The 19,196-nt window shown below is 40.4% G+C and overlaps 1 protein-coding gene across 1 annotated transcript in view; it reads right to left on the bottom strand.

The window, feature by feature from the left end:
- The window catches only part of RPS6KA6 (ribosomal protein S6 kinase A6), a 237,072-nt gene extending 219,846 nt beyond the window's left edge, over positions 1 to 17,226 (bottom strand). Inside the window, exon 1 of the mRNA XM_004378878.2 lies at positions 16,942 to 17,226. Within this exon, the coding sequence (XP_004378935.1) occupies positions 16,942 to 17,028 (87 nt within the window). The 5' untranslated portion in view covers positions 17,029 to 17,226. The remainder of the gene's footprint in view (positions 1 to 16,941) is intronic.
- Positions 17,227 to 19,196: the final 1,970 nt, after the last annotated feature.

The following is a 19,196-nucleotide window of genomic DNA, read 5'->3' as shown; positions in this document are numbered from 1 at the left end:
ATTGTGTTTATTACCGTAGTTATACAGTAAGCCTTAACATCTCGTAAAGTGATTCCTCCCACTGTGTTCTTCTTTTTCAAAATAGTTTTAAACATTCTAAGTACTGTGCCTTTACATAAAAAAATTAAAATAAGCTTGTCAATTTGTACAAAAAACCTTGCTGGGACTTTGTTGACCTTTATTTTGAATAGACACTGCTGTATCATTGCCAACAACCTGTCTGTATCCTCTCCTTATTCTTCAATATTGTCCTTATGGGGGAGACAGCAATGTATAGAGGAAAAAACATGAACTAAAATGACCTAGATTGAAATTCCAGATGTGCCTTCTACTTATTCGCACAGTCTCTTCCTCATCTGTTAAAATGACACACCTGTCTTACCAAGTTGTTCTGAAGAGTGAATAAATCTGAATGAGATAATCTATATGAAGCATCTAGCAGGGTCTGCTACATAAAACACACTCAATAAATGTCAGATCTCTTTTTCCCTTAAGTTTAGATACATTTACGATGGAATGGATTCTAATGTCTTTTGGGGTAAAATATTTATTGTGGGTGTTAAAATTACTGTATTTCCTGTTAAAGTCTGTCCCCAACTACTTCATAGGAGAGTCAGAGGGGTCCTATAGTAATGATAATTATCAGTGTCCTTTGAATTTTTTGTGATGGGATATTTACTATTCAAAACAGAGTCACTATCCCTCTACTCAACTAGTAATCAGGTACACATACTATTTAACCTTCTAAAGCTAAACTATATCAAAATCAGCTAGAACACTAAAATTTTTGTTTTTTCTCTTGTGGAAAACCAAATTCATCAAAACTAAACAGCAAGAGCATATAAGAACATCTCAAATATCTCCTTTGTCCCAATCATATCTTAAAATAAAAACAACAGAAGGAGGTCAAGATGGTGGACTAGTCAGATGCACCACGCCATCTTTCTGTAGCAAAGACCTGAAAAACCAAGTACTACAGATACAGGTGTCACTCCTGGAACCCTGAGCATTAAATGAAGGAATAAAGAACTACACTGAAAACCGAATAGAAGAAACTGACTGAAAACAGTAAACAAGAAAAGGCTGAGCTGACCATCTTAAGACAAGGACAGCTGCAATCCTGGGTGAGGAGCACAGAAGGCAACTTCGCAGAATTCCCATCAGGACACAGAGAAACTGAGAAGACACGCCCAAATTAAAACAAGTGATTAGTGGCACAACACAAGTCCACCTATCTCTACAGCCCAGTCCACTGGGGACCACTGTAAGAGCCCTCCCTCCTTTTCCTTTTTTTTTTCCTCTTTCTCTACCCCACCACTCGGCCACATGCCCTGCCTCACCCACCTGTAGGGAGCTCCCTAACCTGAGCACAGGCAGGGAGCTCCAGAAAGGCTTCACCACCCCCTGCCATGCCCCCGACCTGAAACACTAGCATAGGCAGGGAGCTCCATGTGGCTTAGGCCCCACCCCACCCTCTGCCCTAGCAACCCAAGCAACAGCAGGGAGCTCTGTGTGGCTTTGACGCCACCACACCCCCTGCCTGAATGACACCAGCATAGGCAGGGAGCTCCATGCTGCTTCGGCCTTGTCCTACCCCCTGTATGAACAAATGAGCACCAGCAGGCAGGCCTGGATCACCTTACCCAGTAAGTGCAGGCGCCCACGTGCTCCTATGCCTAGCCACCAGTACCGGGGCCATGGTCCACTGGCATCTTCTACTTCCTACAACCACCTGCTCTGGAACCCAAGGACCAGTGGCACACCCTCGCCTGCAATGCACTCTAGTGGACAGAGGCACACCTTCCAACTGGGCACCTGTGGGCTGGCGACATCTCCTCAACTTTGCCCTACACGTTGCCGCCTCTCTGTAGCCAGAAGTTGATGCCCATTCTGACCACCCCTGCCTAGCTGGTCTGCCAGGTACCATCAGTAGAAGGTTCCATGCCACTCACCCAGTGACTGATGATCCAGACACACTCGACAGGAATACCTGGCAGCCGACAGTGTGCACACACGATACCCAACCCAGTGACCTGTGAGAATGCTCTTTGCACCCATATCCAGCTGACCAGTCGGACAGATACATCATCTCACCAGAAACACCAGCTATATCCTCAGCTTCCCCACAAGACTAGCAAACACAGAACTGAGCTCTCACACCCAATTGCTGCCCCACCCACCTGGAGTCAGGCAGTGAGAGCTCCAGTGAAGCTAAACTAGTGACCAGAGTAGCACACACCTCGCCTACATGGATATAGCAAAACAAAACAAAAACTCAGGTCGCAGCAAAATAAATAAATATAACAATACCTTGATGCCTCAGAGACAACAGAGTATATCAAATCACATAAACAAGCAGGTCAAGATGGCTCCGGCAAGTGATCAAAATAAAGAACCAGATAACCTTCCAGAGGAAGAAATGGTGATGTACCTACCTGAAAAGGAATTCAAAAGACTAACATACAGGGTTCTCCAAGAGATCAACGAAAACACACATAAAACAAGGAAAAAACAGACAAGGCAATAGAAGAATTCAGGAAAACAATACAAGAACAAAACAACAAAATAAACAGACCAAACTAGAAACCATACAAAAATAGTAACTATAAATCCAAAACTTTAACAATAAGTTCTCAGAAATGGACAATTTAATAGAAGTATATAGGAGCAGAATTGAATTACCAGAATAAAGACTTAGTGAAATTGAGGACAAATCCCTTGACCCCAACTTGTTTGAGGAAAAATCAGAAAAAAATAATGAAGAAAGCCTAAGAATTATGAGGGACACCATCAAAGGGAAAAGTTTGCGTGTGATCGGAGTTCCAGAACGGGGGAGGCAATGGACAATAGAATTGTCAAAGATTTGCTGAAACAAAACTTCCCTTTTATCATGAAAGACGAGTAGATAATCACCCAAGAAGCTCAGCAAAGTCCTTAAAGGATAGACCACAAAAGAAAGTCAACAAGCCATATCATAATTAACTTTGCCAAAATTAAAGACAAGAAAGACACGAGAGCATCTCGGGAAAAACGAAAAGTCACCTACAAAGGGGAACCAATAAGACTAAGCTCTCTGATTACTCGGCAAAAACCATGCAGGTGAGAAGGCAATGGGAGGACATATATAAAACCTTGAAAGAAAAAAAAAAACTGCCAACCAAGAATTATACATCTAGCAAAACTACCTCTCAAATGTGATGGCAAAATTAGGACATTTCCAGATATGTAGAAATTAAGGGAATTTGTAAAAACAAGACAAAATTTACAAGAAATATTACAGGGAGTCCTTCAGAGAGAGGATCATCAACAACAGACAACAAACTGAGATTAGGATACAGGTCAGTATCAGCCAGATACCAAGCCAGAGAAACAATTCTCAAAAATAAAACAAAGCTAAAAGACTGAAAATGGGGAACCAGAGATGTCAATCTGTAAATGATGAGAACACCAAAACAAAAAGTTGGAATAAATGGTATAGTTATAGAACTTCCATATAGAGAGGAAGTAAAAGTGATATCAAGAAGTAAAAGACTGCTTTAAACTTAAAAAGATACAGGTACATTTCAAGGTAACCACTAAGAAAGTTAACAAAACTAATCATCAAAATAAAAAGAAGTAAAACATAAAGTCTCAGTATTCACAAAATCAGTAACAATGAAAGAAATGAAAAGAACATTCACAAACAAAAAGAAATCACTGCAGAATATTAAGCAGAACAAAGAAATCTTTAACAACAGAAAAAAAAGCACAACAAAATGAAAACAGTAAACACGTACTATTGATACTCACACTGAATGTAATGGTTTAAATGCACCAGTAAAGAGACAGAGAGTAGCAGAATGGATTAAAAAAAAAAGACCCATAAATATGCTGTCTACAGGAGACACACCTTAGACACAAACAATAAATATATTAAAACTGAAAGGATAGAAAAAATATATATCAAGCAAACAATAACCCAAAAAGAGCAGAAGTAGCATTATTAATCTCTGACAAAATAGACTTTAAGGCAAAATCCACCGAAGAAGAAAAAGAAGGACATTAGATAATGATTAAAGGGTCAATCCACAAAGAGGACATAACCATAATAAATATATATGCACCCAATGAAAGGGCATCAAAATACATAAACTCTAACTGCATTAAAAAGAGACATAGACAATTCCACAACTATAGTAGGAGACCTTCAACACATCACTTTTGGTGAAGAACAGAACAACTAGAAAGAAACTCAACAAAAACAGACCTAATTGCTGCAATCAACCAACTTGACCTTATAGATATATACAGAACATTCCACCCAACAACAGCAAAGTACACATTATTTTCCAATGCACATTGATCATTCTTCAGAATACACCACATTTTAGGCCACAAAGCAAGCCTCAATAAAACCAAAACATCAAATTACAAAGTATTTTCTCTGATCACAGTGCTAAAAAAATTGAAATCAATAACAGCAAGAGCAAGGAAAAAAAATCAAACACATGGAAAGGGAGTAACATTTTACTTAAAAACCAATGGGTAACAGAAGAAATTAAAAGAATTCCTAGAATCAAACGAGAATGAAAACACGTCTTACCAAAACCATTAGGACAGAGCAACAAAGGCAGCGCTCAAAGGACAATTTATAGCGATAGATGCATACATCAAAAAAGAAAGGGCCAACCCCAGAAGACTCTCTGTTAGCCCAAAACTAAAACCATTCCCAAGGCCAACTCTTCAGACAAAGATTAGACTGGACTATAGGACATAAAATGATACTCGTGAAGAGTGTGCTTCTTAGCTCAAGCAGATACACAAGACTAAATGGGTAGCTCCTGTCCAGAGACGAGATGAGAAGGCAGAGAGGGTCAGGAGCTGGTTGAATGGACACAGGAAATCCGAGGTGAAAAGGAAGAGTATGCTGTCACAGTACAGGGAGAGCAAGTAGGGTCACAAAACAACATATATATAAATTTTTGTATGAGAGACTAACTTGAATTGTAAACTTTCACTTAAAGCACAACAATAAAAAAAAGTCAATTAGCACAGACTAGGCTATTTGCTAATCTGTAAAGGAAAAGGATGCTTTAGAGGAGACTGAAATTGACAGAATACCAATTGAGATGTTTCAACAAACAGATGCAGCACTGGAAGCACTCACTCGTCTATGACAAGAAATCTGGAAGACAGCTATCTGGCCAACCGACTGGAATGGGTGGTCCACATTTGTACCCATTCCAAAGAAAGGTGATCCAACAGAATGTGGAAATTATTGAACAGTATCATTAATACCAATCACAAGTAAAATTTTGCTGAAGATCATTCCAAAGTGGTTGCAGCAGTACATAGACGGGAAACTGCCAGAAATTCAAGCTAGATTCAGAGGAGGATGTGGAAGGAAGGATATCATTGCTGATGTTAGCTGGATCCTGGCTCAAAGCAGAGAATACCAGAAAGATGTTTACCTGTTGTTGTTGTTTTTTTTTTTTTTTTTTGATTATGCAAAGGCATTCAACTGTGTGGATCGTAACAAATTATGGATAACACTACAAAGAATGGGAATTCCAGAACGCTTAATTGTGCTCATGAGGAACCTGTACTTAGACTAAGAGGCAGTCGTTCAAACAGAACCAGGGGCTACTGCGTGGTTTAAAGTCAAGAAATGTGTGTGTCAAGGTTGTATCCTTTTACCATATTTATTCAGTCTGTGTGCTGAGCAAATAATCTGAGAAGCTGGACTATATGAAGAAGAAAGACTCATCAGAATTGGAGGAAGACTCATTAATAACCTGCGATATGCAGATGACACAACCTTGCTTGCTGAAAGTGAAGAGGACTTGAAGCACTTACTGATGAAGATCAAAGACCAGAGCCTTCAGTATGGATTATACCACAACATAAAGAAAACAAAAATCCTCACAACTGTACCAATAAGCAACATCATGATAAATGGAGAAAAGATTGAAGTTCTCAAGGATTTCATTTTACTTGGATCCTCAATCAACGCCCGTGGAAGCAGTAGTCAAGAAATCAAATGACACATTGCACTGGGCAAATCTGCTGCAAAAGACCTCTTTAAAGTGTTAAAAAGCAAAGATGTCACTTCAAGAACTAAGGTGCACCTGATCCAAGCCATGGAGTTTTCAATTGCCTCATATACATGTGAAAGCTGGACAATGAATAAGGAAGACCAAGTAAGAATTAATGCCTTTGAATTATGGTGTTGGTGAAGAATACTGAATATACCACAGAGTGTCAGAAAAATGAATAAATTGTCTCAGAAGAAGTACAGTCACAATGCCATTAGAAGCAAGGATGGTGATACTTCATCTCACATACTTTGGGCATGTTATCAGGAGGGATCAATCCCTGGAGAAGGACATCATGCTGGGTAAAGTAGAGGGTCAGTGAAAAAGAGGAAGATCCTCGATGAGATGGATTGACACAGTGGCTGCAACACTGGACTCAAGCATAACAATGATTGTGAGGATTGTGCAGGACTGGGCGGTGTTTCGTTCTGTTGTACATAGCGTCATTATGAGTTAGAAGCAACTCAATGGCACCTAACAACAAAAAGGAGAATGGAAGCTAAAAGAAAGAACTATGGGGATTATATAAAGCCTTCCAGAAGCTGCAGTCATAAGTAGCTGAAGCAAGAAGATCCAACCCTCTTTGAAAAGGTGTGAAGAAAAATAACCAAACCTTCATTTAAATATATTCTTTAAACTTTAAAAAAGGACCAAAATCAAAACATTAACCTTACAACTCAAACAAACAGAGAGCAGCAAAAGAAGCCCACAGTCACTAAAAGAAAGGAAATAATAAAGACTAGAGCAGAAAACAATGAAACAGAGAACAGAAAAACAATAGAATCAACAAGACTAGAAGTTGGTTCTTTGAAAGGATCAGCAAAATCAACAAACCACCTGCCAAAATGACAAAAGAAAACCTACAGAGGAAGGAAGTAACCTGAATAAGAAACGAAAAGAGTTACATTATGATGGAACCAACTGAAATAAAAAGGATCGTAACAGAATACTGTGAAAAGTGTACTCCAACAAATTTGATAACCTAGAGGAAATGGAAAATTTTCTAGAAACACACAATCTACCTAAACTAACACAAAATGAGATAGAAAATCTGAACAGATCCATAACAAAAGAGATTGCAGAGGTAATAAAAAAAAAAAAACTCCCAACAACAACAACAAAAAAAGCCCTGGCCCAGACGGCTTCACCGGTGAACCCTACAAAACATTCAGAAAAGAGCTCACACCAATACTACTCAAACTATTACAGAGCATAGAAAAGGAAGGAATACTCCCTAAATCATTCTATGAAGCCAGTATAGCCCTGATACTAAAGCCAGGCAAAGACACAACAATAAAAGAAAATTACAGACCAATATCCCTCATGAACATAGACGCAAAAATTTTCAACAAAATTCTAGCCAATAGAATTCAACAGCATATCAAAAAAATAATACATCATGACCAAGTGGGATTCATACCAGTTTCAACATCACAAAATAAATCAACATAATCCATAACATAAATAAAAGAATCACATGATCATCTCAATTGATGCAGAAATGGCATTTGTTGAAGTCCAATACCCATTCCTGTTAAAAACTCTCAGAAAAATAGGAAGAGAATGCAAATTCCTTAACACAATAAAGGGCATTTATACGAAACCAACAGCTAGCATTATTCTCAATGGAGAGAGACTAAAAACATTCCCCCTGAGAACAGAAACCAGACAAGGATGCCCTACATCACCCCTCTTATTCAACATTGTAATGGAAGCCCTAGCTAGATCAATAAAGCAAGAAAAAGAAATACAGGGCATACAAATGGGTAAAGAAAAGTACAACTATCCCTATTCACAGACAATATGATCCCATATACAGAAAATCCCAAGGATTCCACAAGAAAGCTACTGAAACTAATAGAAGGATTCAGCAAAGTAGCAGGATACAAGATCAACATGCAAAAATTGTTGAATTCCTATACAACAACAAAGAGAACTTCAAAAAGAAAATCAAGAAAACAATATCATTCACATTTGCTCCCCATAAGGTAAAATACTTAGGATTAAATTTAACCAAGGACATAAAAGACCTATACAAAGAAAACTACAAAACGCTACTGTAAGAAACCAAAAGAGACCTACATAAATGGAAAAATATACCATGCTCATGGGTAGGTAGACTCAACATTGTGAATGTGTCCATACCACCCAAAGCAATCTACAGATATAATGCAATCCCAATCCAAATTCAAGCAACATTCTTCACCAAGATGGAAAAACTAATCACCAACTTTATATGGAAAATAAAGAGGCCCCAGATAAGAAAAAGAATACTGAAGAAGAAGAACAAAGTAGGAGGCCTCACATTACCTGATCTCAGAACATACCATACAGCCACCATAGTCAAAACAGCCTGGCACCAGTACGACAGACAAAGAAACAGAATTGAGAACCCAGACATAAATCCATCCACCTATGTCAGCTTATCTTCGACAACAGCCCAAAGTTTGTTAAACGGGGAAAAGACAGTCTCTTCAATAAATGGTGCTGGCAAAACTGGATGTCTATCTGTAAAAAAAAAAAAAGAAAGAAAGAAAGAAACAGGACCCATTCTTCACGCCATACACAAAAACTAACTCAAACTGGATCAAAGACTGAACTATAAAACCTTAAACTATAATGATCGTGGAGGAGAAAATAGGGACAATGCTAGCAGCCTAATATATGGCATAAATAAAGTACCCAAACATAACTAAAAACACACACACAGCATAAGATGAACTAGCTAAATGGGACCTCCTAGAAATTATAAACACTTAAATGCTTAACAAAAGAATTCTCCAAAAGAGTCACAAAAGAACCTACAGACTGAGAAAAAAATTTTGGCTATGACATATCCAACAAGGGACTAATCTCTAAAATTTATAGAAAACTTCAACATCCCAACAATAAAAAGACAAACAATCCAATTAAAAAATGAGCAAAGGATATCAACAGACACTTTACCAGAGAAGACATTCAGGTGGCTAACAAACGTATAAAGAAATGCTCATGATAATTAGCTATTAGGACACAAATCAAAACTACAATGAGATACCATCTCACCCCCACATTACTGGTACTAATGGGAAAAAAAAAAAAAACAGAAAACAACAAATGCTTGAGAAGCTGCGGGGAGACTGGAACTCTTATACACTGTTGGTGGGAATGTAAAATGGTACAACAACTTTGGAAAACGGTATAGTGTGTCCTGAAAAAGCCAGAAATAGAAATACCGTATGATCAAGCAATCCCACTCCTGGGTATATACCCTAAAGAAATAAAAGCCATGACACGAATAGACATTTGCACACCCATGTTCATTGCAGCACTATTCACAATAGCAAGAAGGTGGAAACAACCTAAGTGCCCATCAACAGATGAATGGATTAACAAACTGTGGTACATACACATAATCGAATACTATGCAACAATAAAGAATAATGACGAATCCTCAAAACATCTCATAACATGGATGAATTAGGAGGACATTATGCTGAGTGAAATAAGTCAATTACAAAAGGACAAATATTGTATGAGACCACTACTATAAATAACAACAAAAGGTTTACATACAGGGGAAAAAAGAAAAAAAAACATTCTTTGATGGTTACCAGGGACCGGAGGAGAAGGGAGGGAAAATTACCAATTAGAAAGAAGATAGGAGTTAATATTGGTGAAGGGAAAAGCAATACATTATATGGGGAAGTCAGTACAACATGACCAAGGCAAGAGAGGACACTGAGAGGAACGTAAGAATAAAGAACAACTATAGTAACTACTAAAGCTTAGACAATCCTGTAGCAATAGTATTAACAAACAATAATTTACAAATGGACAAATAGGTAGATAGACACGCCAAGAGGTGTGGGAGGATGTAAAGGAACACACCCACCGGAAAATATAGGTTTGGTGGTAGATGTTTCTACACACACTTGTAGGTGCGGCTCATTTAGAGCACACTAAAGGTAAAGTCAGGGAAATCTCTTAGACACAACCAAACACCTCGCGGGATGAAGTTCCTAGGCTAGAAGACAAAGGACCATAGATTCGGGGGACATCAACTGACACAACATAGTACATAAAGTCAATGTTCTGCATCCTACTTCGGTGAGTAGCATCTGGGGTCTTAAAAGCTTGTGAGCAGCCATCTAAGATACAACTATTAGTATCTTCCCATCTGGAGCAAGGAAGAGTGAAGGAGATCAAGATTCAAAGGAGTAATTAGTCCAAAGGACTAATCAACCATATGAAGCACAGACTACACAACCCTGAGACCAGAAGAACTAGATGCTGCCTGGCTACCACTACCAACTGCTCTGACTGGAATCACAACAGAGGGTCCTGGACAGAGCGGTAGAAAATTGTAGAACAAAATTCAAATTCACCAAAAAAAAATAAAAAGACCAGGCTTACTGGTCTTACAGAGACTGGAGGAATCCCTGAGACTATGGCCCTAAGACACGCTTCTGACCTGGAAATGAAGCCATTCCCAGAGACCACCTCCCAGTCAAACAATAAACAAGCACATAAGATAAACAATAACATCTGAGAGTAAGGTACTCCTTAGAACAATCAATTATAAGATGAGAAGGCAATAAGGGGTAGATAATCAGGACAATAAAATGGGGAAACCAGGGCAGAAATGGAGAGAGTGCTGACATATTGTGAGGAATGAAATTAAGGTCATGAAACACTTTATGTACAAACTACCAAATGGGAAACTAATTTGCTCTGTAAACTTTCACCTAAAGCACAATTAAAAAAAAAAAGAAGAAGAAGAACAACAGAATAAACACAAAGAAAAATACTACACTTCACAGAAAATTTCCCTTAGGGTTAATTGCTAGCTTAGGAATTGATTTCCTTTTCTTTCCTTTTTTTTTTTTTTTTCCTTGTTGCATAATGAGAACTATATGACTAGTCTCTTTTTATTTTGGCATAGAGCTGTGGCTCTTTACTCTGACTGTGTATCAGAATCATCTGAGGAATGATGCCCAGGCCACCTCAAGATCAATTAAATCTGAATCCCTGTGAGTGGGGCACTGACATGGATAATTTTTAAAACTCCTAGGTAATGCTAATATACAGCCAAAGTTAAGAACTACCTACCCAGAGGAAACTCAAAGCACAATTTACAATTCAACTATATTTTAAATGTATAGTAGACCCCCAGACCCTGCTTACTTGTGTTTTATTTCACCCTATACCCCCCAATCCTCCATCCTTTCCATACACCTCCTACTTTAACTTGTTTTCCTTTACCCTGATTATCAAAATAGTTTGTTATTGCATTGCATTTCATATACTTTGTGAAATGAAGCAAAGTGTAACAGTAAAACACATACACGCACAAACACACGGAGCAAGACGTACTTAAAATGTAGAGATATAGAAGATATAGACTGAAATCCAGCAGTAAAATCAGTTACATAGAATGCCCCCAGGGCAATTCAAAAAACATCTCTATTTTAATCTGCAAAAGCCAGATGAAGCTTAGCTCTAAATCTCTCTCCCATTCAACTCCTTTCCCACCTAAAAATAAAATATACAAGGTAAAAAAATTATCAGCAAGAACAGTAAATAATCATTGGAATACCATAAATGGGTAAACATTATATAGCAAAATATGACAAACTGCTAAAAGGCTTACCTCCAGATTCCAAGTGCTTAGCAAATCTTCAGATCTGCTGCTAAAGATAATGACAGCACCCACCAAGAAAGAAATTACAGGAAGAAAAAAAAATTCCTGTATTTCCTCCTCGAAATTATAGATGAGAGAGACTATGATAGGGATGGTATTGAAACAACAATATGGCCACAAGAAAGCAACAGCAACATCGTTAGGTGTTATTATGGAACTAATCAAGGTAGGGAAATACAGAGGCCCTTTCCTGAAGGTACTGACCTGAATATCTCCAGATTGGCCTGGTTTAAAGGAAGACAGACTTGGAGGAACTGAGAAGGCACCCTGTTGAGGAGAGGCCAGGGCCCTTCTGACCCCTCCTGCCTTATCTATTCTTAATAAACCCGATGAAAACACACAAAAAATACAGATGTCATTGTTCTCTTTTCTATGTTCTGAAAGGAGCACTCATCACTATTTTCAGAGCAGCCCTCTGTATTCATAGGTTGCTGACTATTTAAGATGAATACGGGAGAAACAGGAATTACAAGCCTAAGACCCATTTAAAAAGCATGAAAAACTTTTTATCTAATAATAAGTACATTCATCTTTGATAGTAAAGATTTTAGGCATGACAAGCATGACCAGAGATCTTTAGCGTGGTCTGCTCTTATTCGAAACAACATTAGAGAAGGGAAGTTCATTTTAACTTTCTATCTCCCTATCCTGCAAAGATCTATTTATCTTCGTGTTAGTTCAGTGCCTGGCATAGAGCCTTATGTTGGTTATGCTGTTGTTGTTGTTAGGTGCCACTGAGTCAGTTCCAACTCATAGGGACCCTATGTACAACAGAACAAAACACTGCTTGGTCCTGCGCCATCCTCATAATCGTTGTTATGCTTGAGCCCACTGTTGCAGCCACTGTGTCTTTTGAGTGCCTTCCAACCTGAGAGACTCATCTTTCGGCATATATTAGACAACGTTATGCTGCTATTCATAAGGTTTTCACTGGCTAATTCTTTTCAGAAGTAGACCACCAGGTCCTTCTTCCTAGTCTGTCTTAGTCTGGATGCTCAGCTGAAACCTGTCTGCCATTGGTGACCCTGCTGGTATTTGAATACCAGTGGCACAGTTTCCAGCATCATAGCCAACACACAAACCCCCACAGTATGACAAACTGACAGACACATGGGGGTATGTTGGTTAAGCACGCATTATACATCTATTAAATTGAATTAATTCTACCACAACATTCCTAATGTCAGTTGTTTTTTATTCTTCTTTCTCACTTCCCAACGTCTACTCAGTTGCCAAATTATAACTATTCTAAACTCTGCAAGGTCCTTTTCTACCCCTTCTGTCCTACTTCAAAAATCTCATTACTGTTCCCTCTAACTAATGCAATAGCCTGCCTCCCCATCTTCAGTCTCTCTCTATCCCAATCCATCCAACACACTGCCATCAGTTATTTTTCAAAGCACAGATCGGATCATGCACTCATGTCCTCAAATACCTTCAATGGGTTCCATTTACAGAATAAAATTGAACGCTTAAACAGGCTTTAAAATTCCCAAACAATCTGAGCCTAATCTACCTTTGGTAAATTCCCTATTTCATCTCATACTATATCTCTACTCTCACACAACAGGGCATATGCCCTAGCAATATCAAATTCCTTTTTTCTCTAAGAACACCACCATGTCTTTGAATATATTGTCCCCATCCATCTGAGAAATATGCTCCCTTCATCTCTGCCTGTGAAAATATTATTCATCCTCTAATCCCCTGCTCATATTGAACCTCCTTCACAAGGCCTTACCAGATTCATCCTTTCTAAACCTCCACTACCGCCATCCCATTGACGGTGGTCATGTGCCTTGTATAATAACAGTTTCTGCATGTGCCTACAGGTGTCCTTCCCACCTGAATGTAAACCCATGGAAGTGAGGTGGGACTCAGGGTAATGCATCTTTATATGTTTCACATTACAGCACTATGTACCACACTGCCTTATACTCAAAAAACACCTGATGAATGAACCAATTCCTACCATGACCATGACAAGAGTTCAGAATAGAAAAAAAAAAAAAAAACTAACAAAATTAAATGTTAATGAAACACTTCACTAGCCAGTTATAACAAATGAAATTAAAGTGTCAATGTTTTAATATAATACGCAATTTGAAAACTATATTATAAACTCCTCCATAAGGAAACAAGTATTCCCTCATCAAATAAATAAATAGGTGCACAAATTGTAATACACGTGGCACTAATTCATGAAAAGTTCATTTTACTAAAACAGGCAGCTCTTTGTGACCCATGCACAGGAATGAGCAATACCTACCCCACCTCCTCAAGTAACACCTCTCTCCTGATCCTGACAGAATCCAGGCAAGAGCTAAAATTGTGACTGCCTGAGGAGAGATGCCCTTTGAAGTCCCTGTCCCCAACAGACCTAATTGAGACATTCCCTGCAAGAGCTTTCACCACCAAAGCCTCTTATCCTATTTCTCTTCTTCCAAAAACCCTCTTCCCAGTAACCAACAGACCCCGTATCTCCCTTTTTCAGGCCCATTCTCTACCTCTCACTGGAACCAAGCTAGATCTTGGTTGAAGTCTTGGGCATGTTTTCCCATAGGACAATTTTATAAACAGTGGTTAGTTCTTCATTATTACACCTCCCTATCAGGGCCCTGGCGGCACAGTGGTTCAGAGTTGGGCTGCTAACCAGAAAGGTCGGCAGTTCGAATCCACCAGCCGCTCCTTGGAAACCCTATGGGGCAGTTTCTTCTCTGTCCTATAGGGTTGTTATGAGTTGGAGTCGACTCGACAGCAACTGGTTTGGTTTTCTTTCTTTCTTTTTTTTTTTTTTTTTTTTTTTGATATTGTGTACTGGTTTGAAAATGTAACTACCCTTAATAACTTTTTCCTATGGGAAAACATATTAAGTGTCTCAAACCAATTTACAGACTTCTAAATTTTTATTCAGGCGTTAACAACTGCCCATGCAAACAAGACAGGCAAAAGATACCGAAAAAGACTTCAAATATATGGTAGTATCTATAATCTTTAATCTTATGAAGATTCAACAAACACAAAGAAAATGACAGAAATTATTTCCTTTGCCTTTAAAGTTAACAGATTATTACTTCTATTTTCTTTAAGGATCCTAACACACCTAGAAAAAATGTATTCTACAATGAAAACACCATTAGTTCTAAAAACTATCATAATTGCTCCTACTCAAAGGTTATCACTTCTAAAGCTAGCAGTAACAAACATGTAACTAAAATAAAAATAAATTCTGTGAAGTAAAATTATTTCCTTCTTATCAAAAGAATACCTTAAAAAAAAAATAAAGAAACCTTTAAGTACTAACCAGATATGTTCACAGGAAGCATTTAGTTTTTGTCTAGAATATGTTAAAGTCATTTGCAGGGTTAAATCTAACTAACCATAACTGTTTTAGATAAAGAAGCAAAAACACCATATTCACCTTTCCTTTCACTTCACAGGAATTAACAATTTTCACTGGAGTACTTTTTCAAATTGCTGAAGTAGAGAGATCCATTGTTAAATCTCTACAATATCAAAAACATACTTCAAACAATAAGATTCATATGTAGTAATTACAATTAAAAACATTCTAAACTCACAAGTTAACAAAATACAACAGTAGGCATGCAAAAGGCTTCCTAGACCACATCCCATCCTTATATCAAAGCATTTAACTATTTTTATACACTAAATGTCTGTGACTATAAATCAATAGATTACATACATAAATAAAACAAAATTCCTGTCCTCTTGAATAGTCTTGCTAGAAAATTCCTGCAACTAGGAAGTGAGCCCATATTCCAAGAAGAAATTAGCTCCTCTTCATTTATCCTGTTCTTAGAAATGTAGAATATTAAAACATATTTCTGAATTGTCTAGTTCACTAATAAAACATTTCCAGGAAGTACAGAGGGCTCATCTTCATGCTACTTCTGAACTTATTTCCACTACATTTCTTCTTAAATGTTATTCTAGCATGTAATCTTAAACCCAGTTCAGTTGGAAATTATAACAGAAAGAAAGAGTGAAAGAGACGAAGTAAACATATCATAGTCCAAAGTGTGTTTTTAAAGATGAAGCAAGTTTTTGAAAATAAAGTTGCACCTTGAGCTGTCGAAGATTGTGTGTCCTACCTCAAAATATGCTACTGTGCAACAATTTGGCATTCACCAACTATTTTTAAGAGTCGTATGGTGGCCTCTACTGGAGCAGCATGCTGTCAATTGATTAAGTTATCAGAAAAGTATCTGACTTTCTATCACAAAAGAAATGCTGTTTGTGTTTAAATGCCGCCCGCTTTTATAACAACAACAAAAGCAGCAATAAAAAAGTACCTGTATACACTTAAGTTCTCACTGCCCAGCTGACCAAAACCCAACCAGAACAGTTTTCAGAAGTAAGAAGAGCAAGCGATAGAGAAGCGAACCAAAATATTTTGGATGAACCTTGCTAAATGCTCCCAAAGATTCGACTTCTAAGGGACGGGGGTGTACTTCTCCGTCTTCTTTCAGGGACCAATGGAGGACAGCGGTAGGGGAAGGGAAAAAGGGGGCAGTAGAACTGAAAGGACCAGAGAGGAGGCAGCAGAACCTCACCTGAATGTACGTAAAGAAACCTGGCCCCCAGTTAATCTCCAAAGTCAAATAAACTGCAAAAAGCCACAGTGAAATGAGAAAGCTAAGTTATCAGGAAGCAGTCCTCCCTATGTGCTAATGTCCCAGAGTTATTTCGTCACCTTGGTGTGTTTGTTGCACTGGATTTGTAAAACGCTTGGGATTCAACAGCGAGCTGGAGTCAGCAGCTGTTCCTCAAAGTATTTCAAGAGAGCAAACCGGGCGTAGAGGAGAAAGAAGGACGCCCCGAGTAGGGCGCCACACCTGGCACGTCCCTCAGTCCCACTTGAGGTCGGAAAGTGAAGCAACTTAAATCACAATAACTCTAACGTGGACCGCGAGGCAGGCGCTCCCCTGGAGGCCGAGCCCGACAAGCACTCACTACCCACGCCCGAGTCCGCCGCCTAGTCCCCGCCCATTCCCTAGCGAAGTCATAGTAGAGGTAACACGTTCTCAGCCGCCCGGCAGCCTGAAGGGGGCTTGCCCTGGCACCCCGCTTCCCAGCCCTACGCCCTTTCTCTAGGGGTCCCCGGCCAGGATACTGAGCGGAGGAGGAGTGACTCCAGCCCATCTCGGCCACCACACTAACCTCGCTGCTGCTCGCGCCGCCGCTGCCGCCGCCAAACACCTCCATTTCTTGGTCCCAGGGCTCGTCCGGAGGAGCAAACGGTAGCATCGCCTCTTCAGGAGCACTCGAGTAGGAGCCGCCGACCGACGTCGCGGCTGCGCATCCCGTCTATCGAGGTTGGCCGCAGCTGCCGCTGCTGTGACCCTCAGCCCGGCCCTCAGCGACCTCGCCGTGGGGTCCCTCAGAGACTGGGAGCGGGGGGTCCCCGCCGCTCCAGACTGCTGCTCCCCATAGAGAAGACAACTCTGTCCTGCCTCTCTGAGAGCTGTCGCTCGGCTTGTGCTCACCACTGCCGCCGCTGAGACTGCCACTTGGCGCTGACTCCCCCCACCCCACTTCCTCAGGCCCCCTCCCCGCTCCCCACTCTGTCAATATGGCGGCAGCGGCGGCGTTACCTGTGCGGCGCCTGGAACCCCCCACGGCGGCGGCACAGCAGCGTCACCCGGACGTCAACGGAGATTCCCCAGCTTGGGCTGAAGCGGGGTGGGGGTGGGAAAGAGGGACGGGGGTGGATGCGGGGGACCCAGTAGAAGGAGGTGGGAGACAGGGGAGGGGGGCGTGCTGGGCGGGGGAGGCGGGTGAAAAGTAAAAGCCACTGCTAGCGCCTCAGTAAACCTGCCCACTCCACGGAGCATGCGCGGCGCTGTTCACACATGCTCAGCAGGCCCTCTCAAATCTATGGAACAACCTTGCCAGCGGGAGGATTCCCGAAAAGGATAGAGAAACTGGGGAACCCTCCTTAGCGTTTGAGGAGCCAGTGTCTGGGAGGACTCCGTGAGTATCTGCTTGCAGGGCTCACAAAAGCAGGTGTCCTATACACCAAACCACATCTATTCGGTACTCAGTAACAAATACTAACAAAAATGCAGTCCAGTAGATTCCAACTCACAACAACCCTATAGGACAGAGATGAACTGCCCCACAGGGTTTCCAAGCCTGTAATCTTTAAGGGAGGAGACTACCACATCTTTCTCCAGCAGAGCAGCTAGTGGGTTCGAGTTAACAGCCAAGCGCTTAACCACTGGGCCACCAGGGCTCCGTCTACAAATACTAGGACAGGGGTATTAGTCCATTATATGTTAGCTTCCTAGAAGCTGGAGGTAAGCGGAAAATTTATTGAGTTCACCTGCGCTCGTTACCGCCCACCCCCCGCCCCGAGGTTTGTCATTCTTAAGGTGCTCCACACCCTCTCAACTTCCCACTGGTTGCCCTCGTACTATTGATTACATACAGTGTTTCTAGTGTTTACACACACATACACACACCAATTATTGGACTCTACTTGCGGCAGGTGGCATAGTGGTTAAGAGTTACCGCTGCTAACCAAAAGGTCGGCAGTTCGAATCCACCAGGCACTCCTTGGAAACAGTAGGGGGCAGTTCTAATCTGTTCTGTAGGGTCGCTATGAGTTGGAATCAAATAGACGGCAAGGAGCTTGGTTTTTTATGGTTACTTGTGGCAAGGAAGGCAGAGTGTCTGAAGCTAACCCCACCCCCACCCCGCTCTTAGGCTGTTGGATCTGTAGTGGCAATAATTACCATTTTCTAGCTCTTTCGAATCGAACCTTTACTGCTTTTCTACTCTAAGCCATCCCCTGTACTAAGCGCTAGAGATACAATGGAGGTAAATAAAGCACCATCTCATTCAGGGGCTATGATCAAGATCCTTCTCATCAAAACACTTCAGAACCCAAAGTAGAAAAGCCATCCCCTCTCTGACACTTCAGAGAGCAACTGTAACAGCGACCAAGTTGGCTCAGTACCTTGGAGAGGTTTCTAATGTTCTATGTAAAACTCACACACTCCCCTTCCCCCTTCAACACCTTAGACTGTTGTGTTGTGTTCCCAGAAAACACTGAACTATGCCCTCCATTTATTTCACCATCTAGCATCCAGAGCTAGAGAAGTACAGGGGACCACGGACTATAACAATGAGTTGCAAATAAGGATCACCAATAGTGCCCATCTACTCTGCTTCAAACCCAAGGAGAAAATGAGCTTCGTGAATATGATTCTGTAAAAGTAAAAGCTTTCAAAAGAGTCACGATAGTGGGTGGATGAGGCTCTAAACAGTGAAAATGTGTATGTGTGTGTATACACTGGTGTCTGGCTGAACTGACAGTGTTCTTAACTAAGGCCAGCCATCTTGAGCATTGCATCTCATTCCCTCTTGCCTAGTCAAAGGCTTTATTCCTCAGTTCTCTCCCTTCTCTTGCA

This window comes from Trichechus manatus, unplaced genomic scaffold, assembly GCF_000243295.1.
Source record: "Trichechus manatus latirostris isolate Lorelei unplaced genomic scaffold, TriManLat1.0 scaffold00060, whole genome shotgun sequence".
Classification (NCBI taxonomy): domain Eukaryota; kingdom Metazoa; phylum Chordata; class Mammalia; order Sirenia; family Trichechidae; genus Trichechus; species Trichechus manatus.
This window is presented reverse-complemented; position numbering and strand designations above follow the sequence as displayed.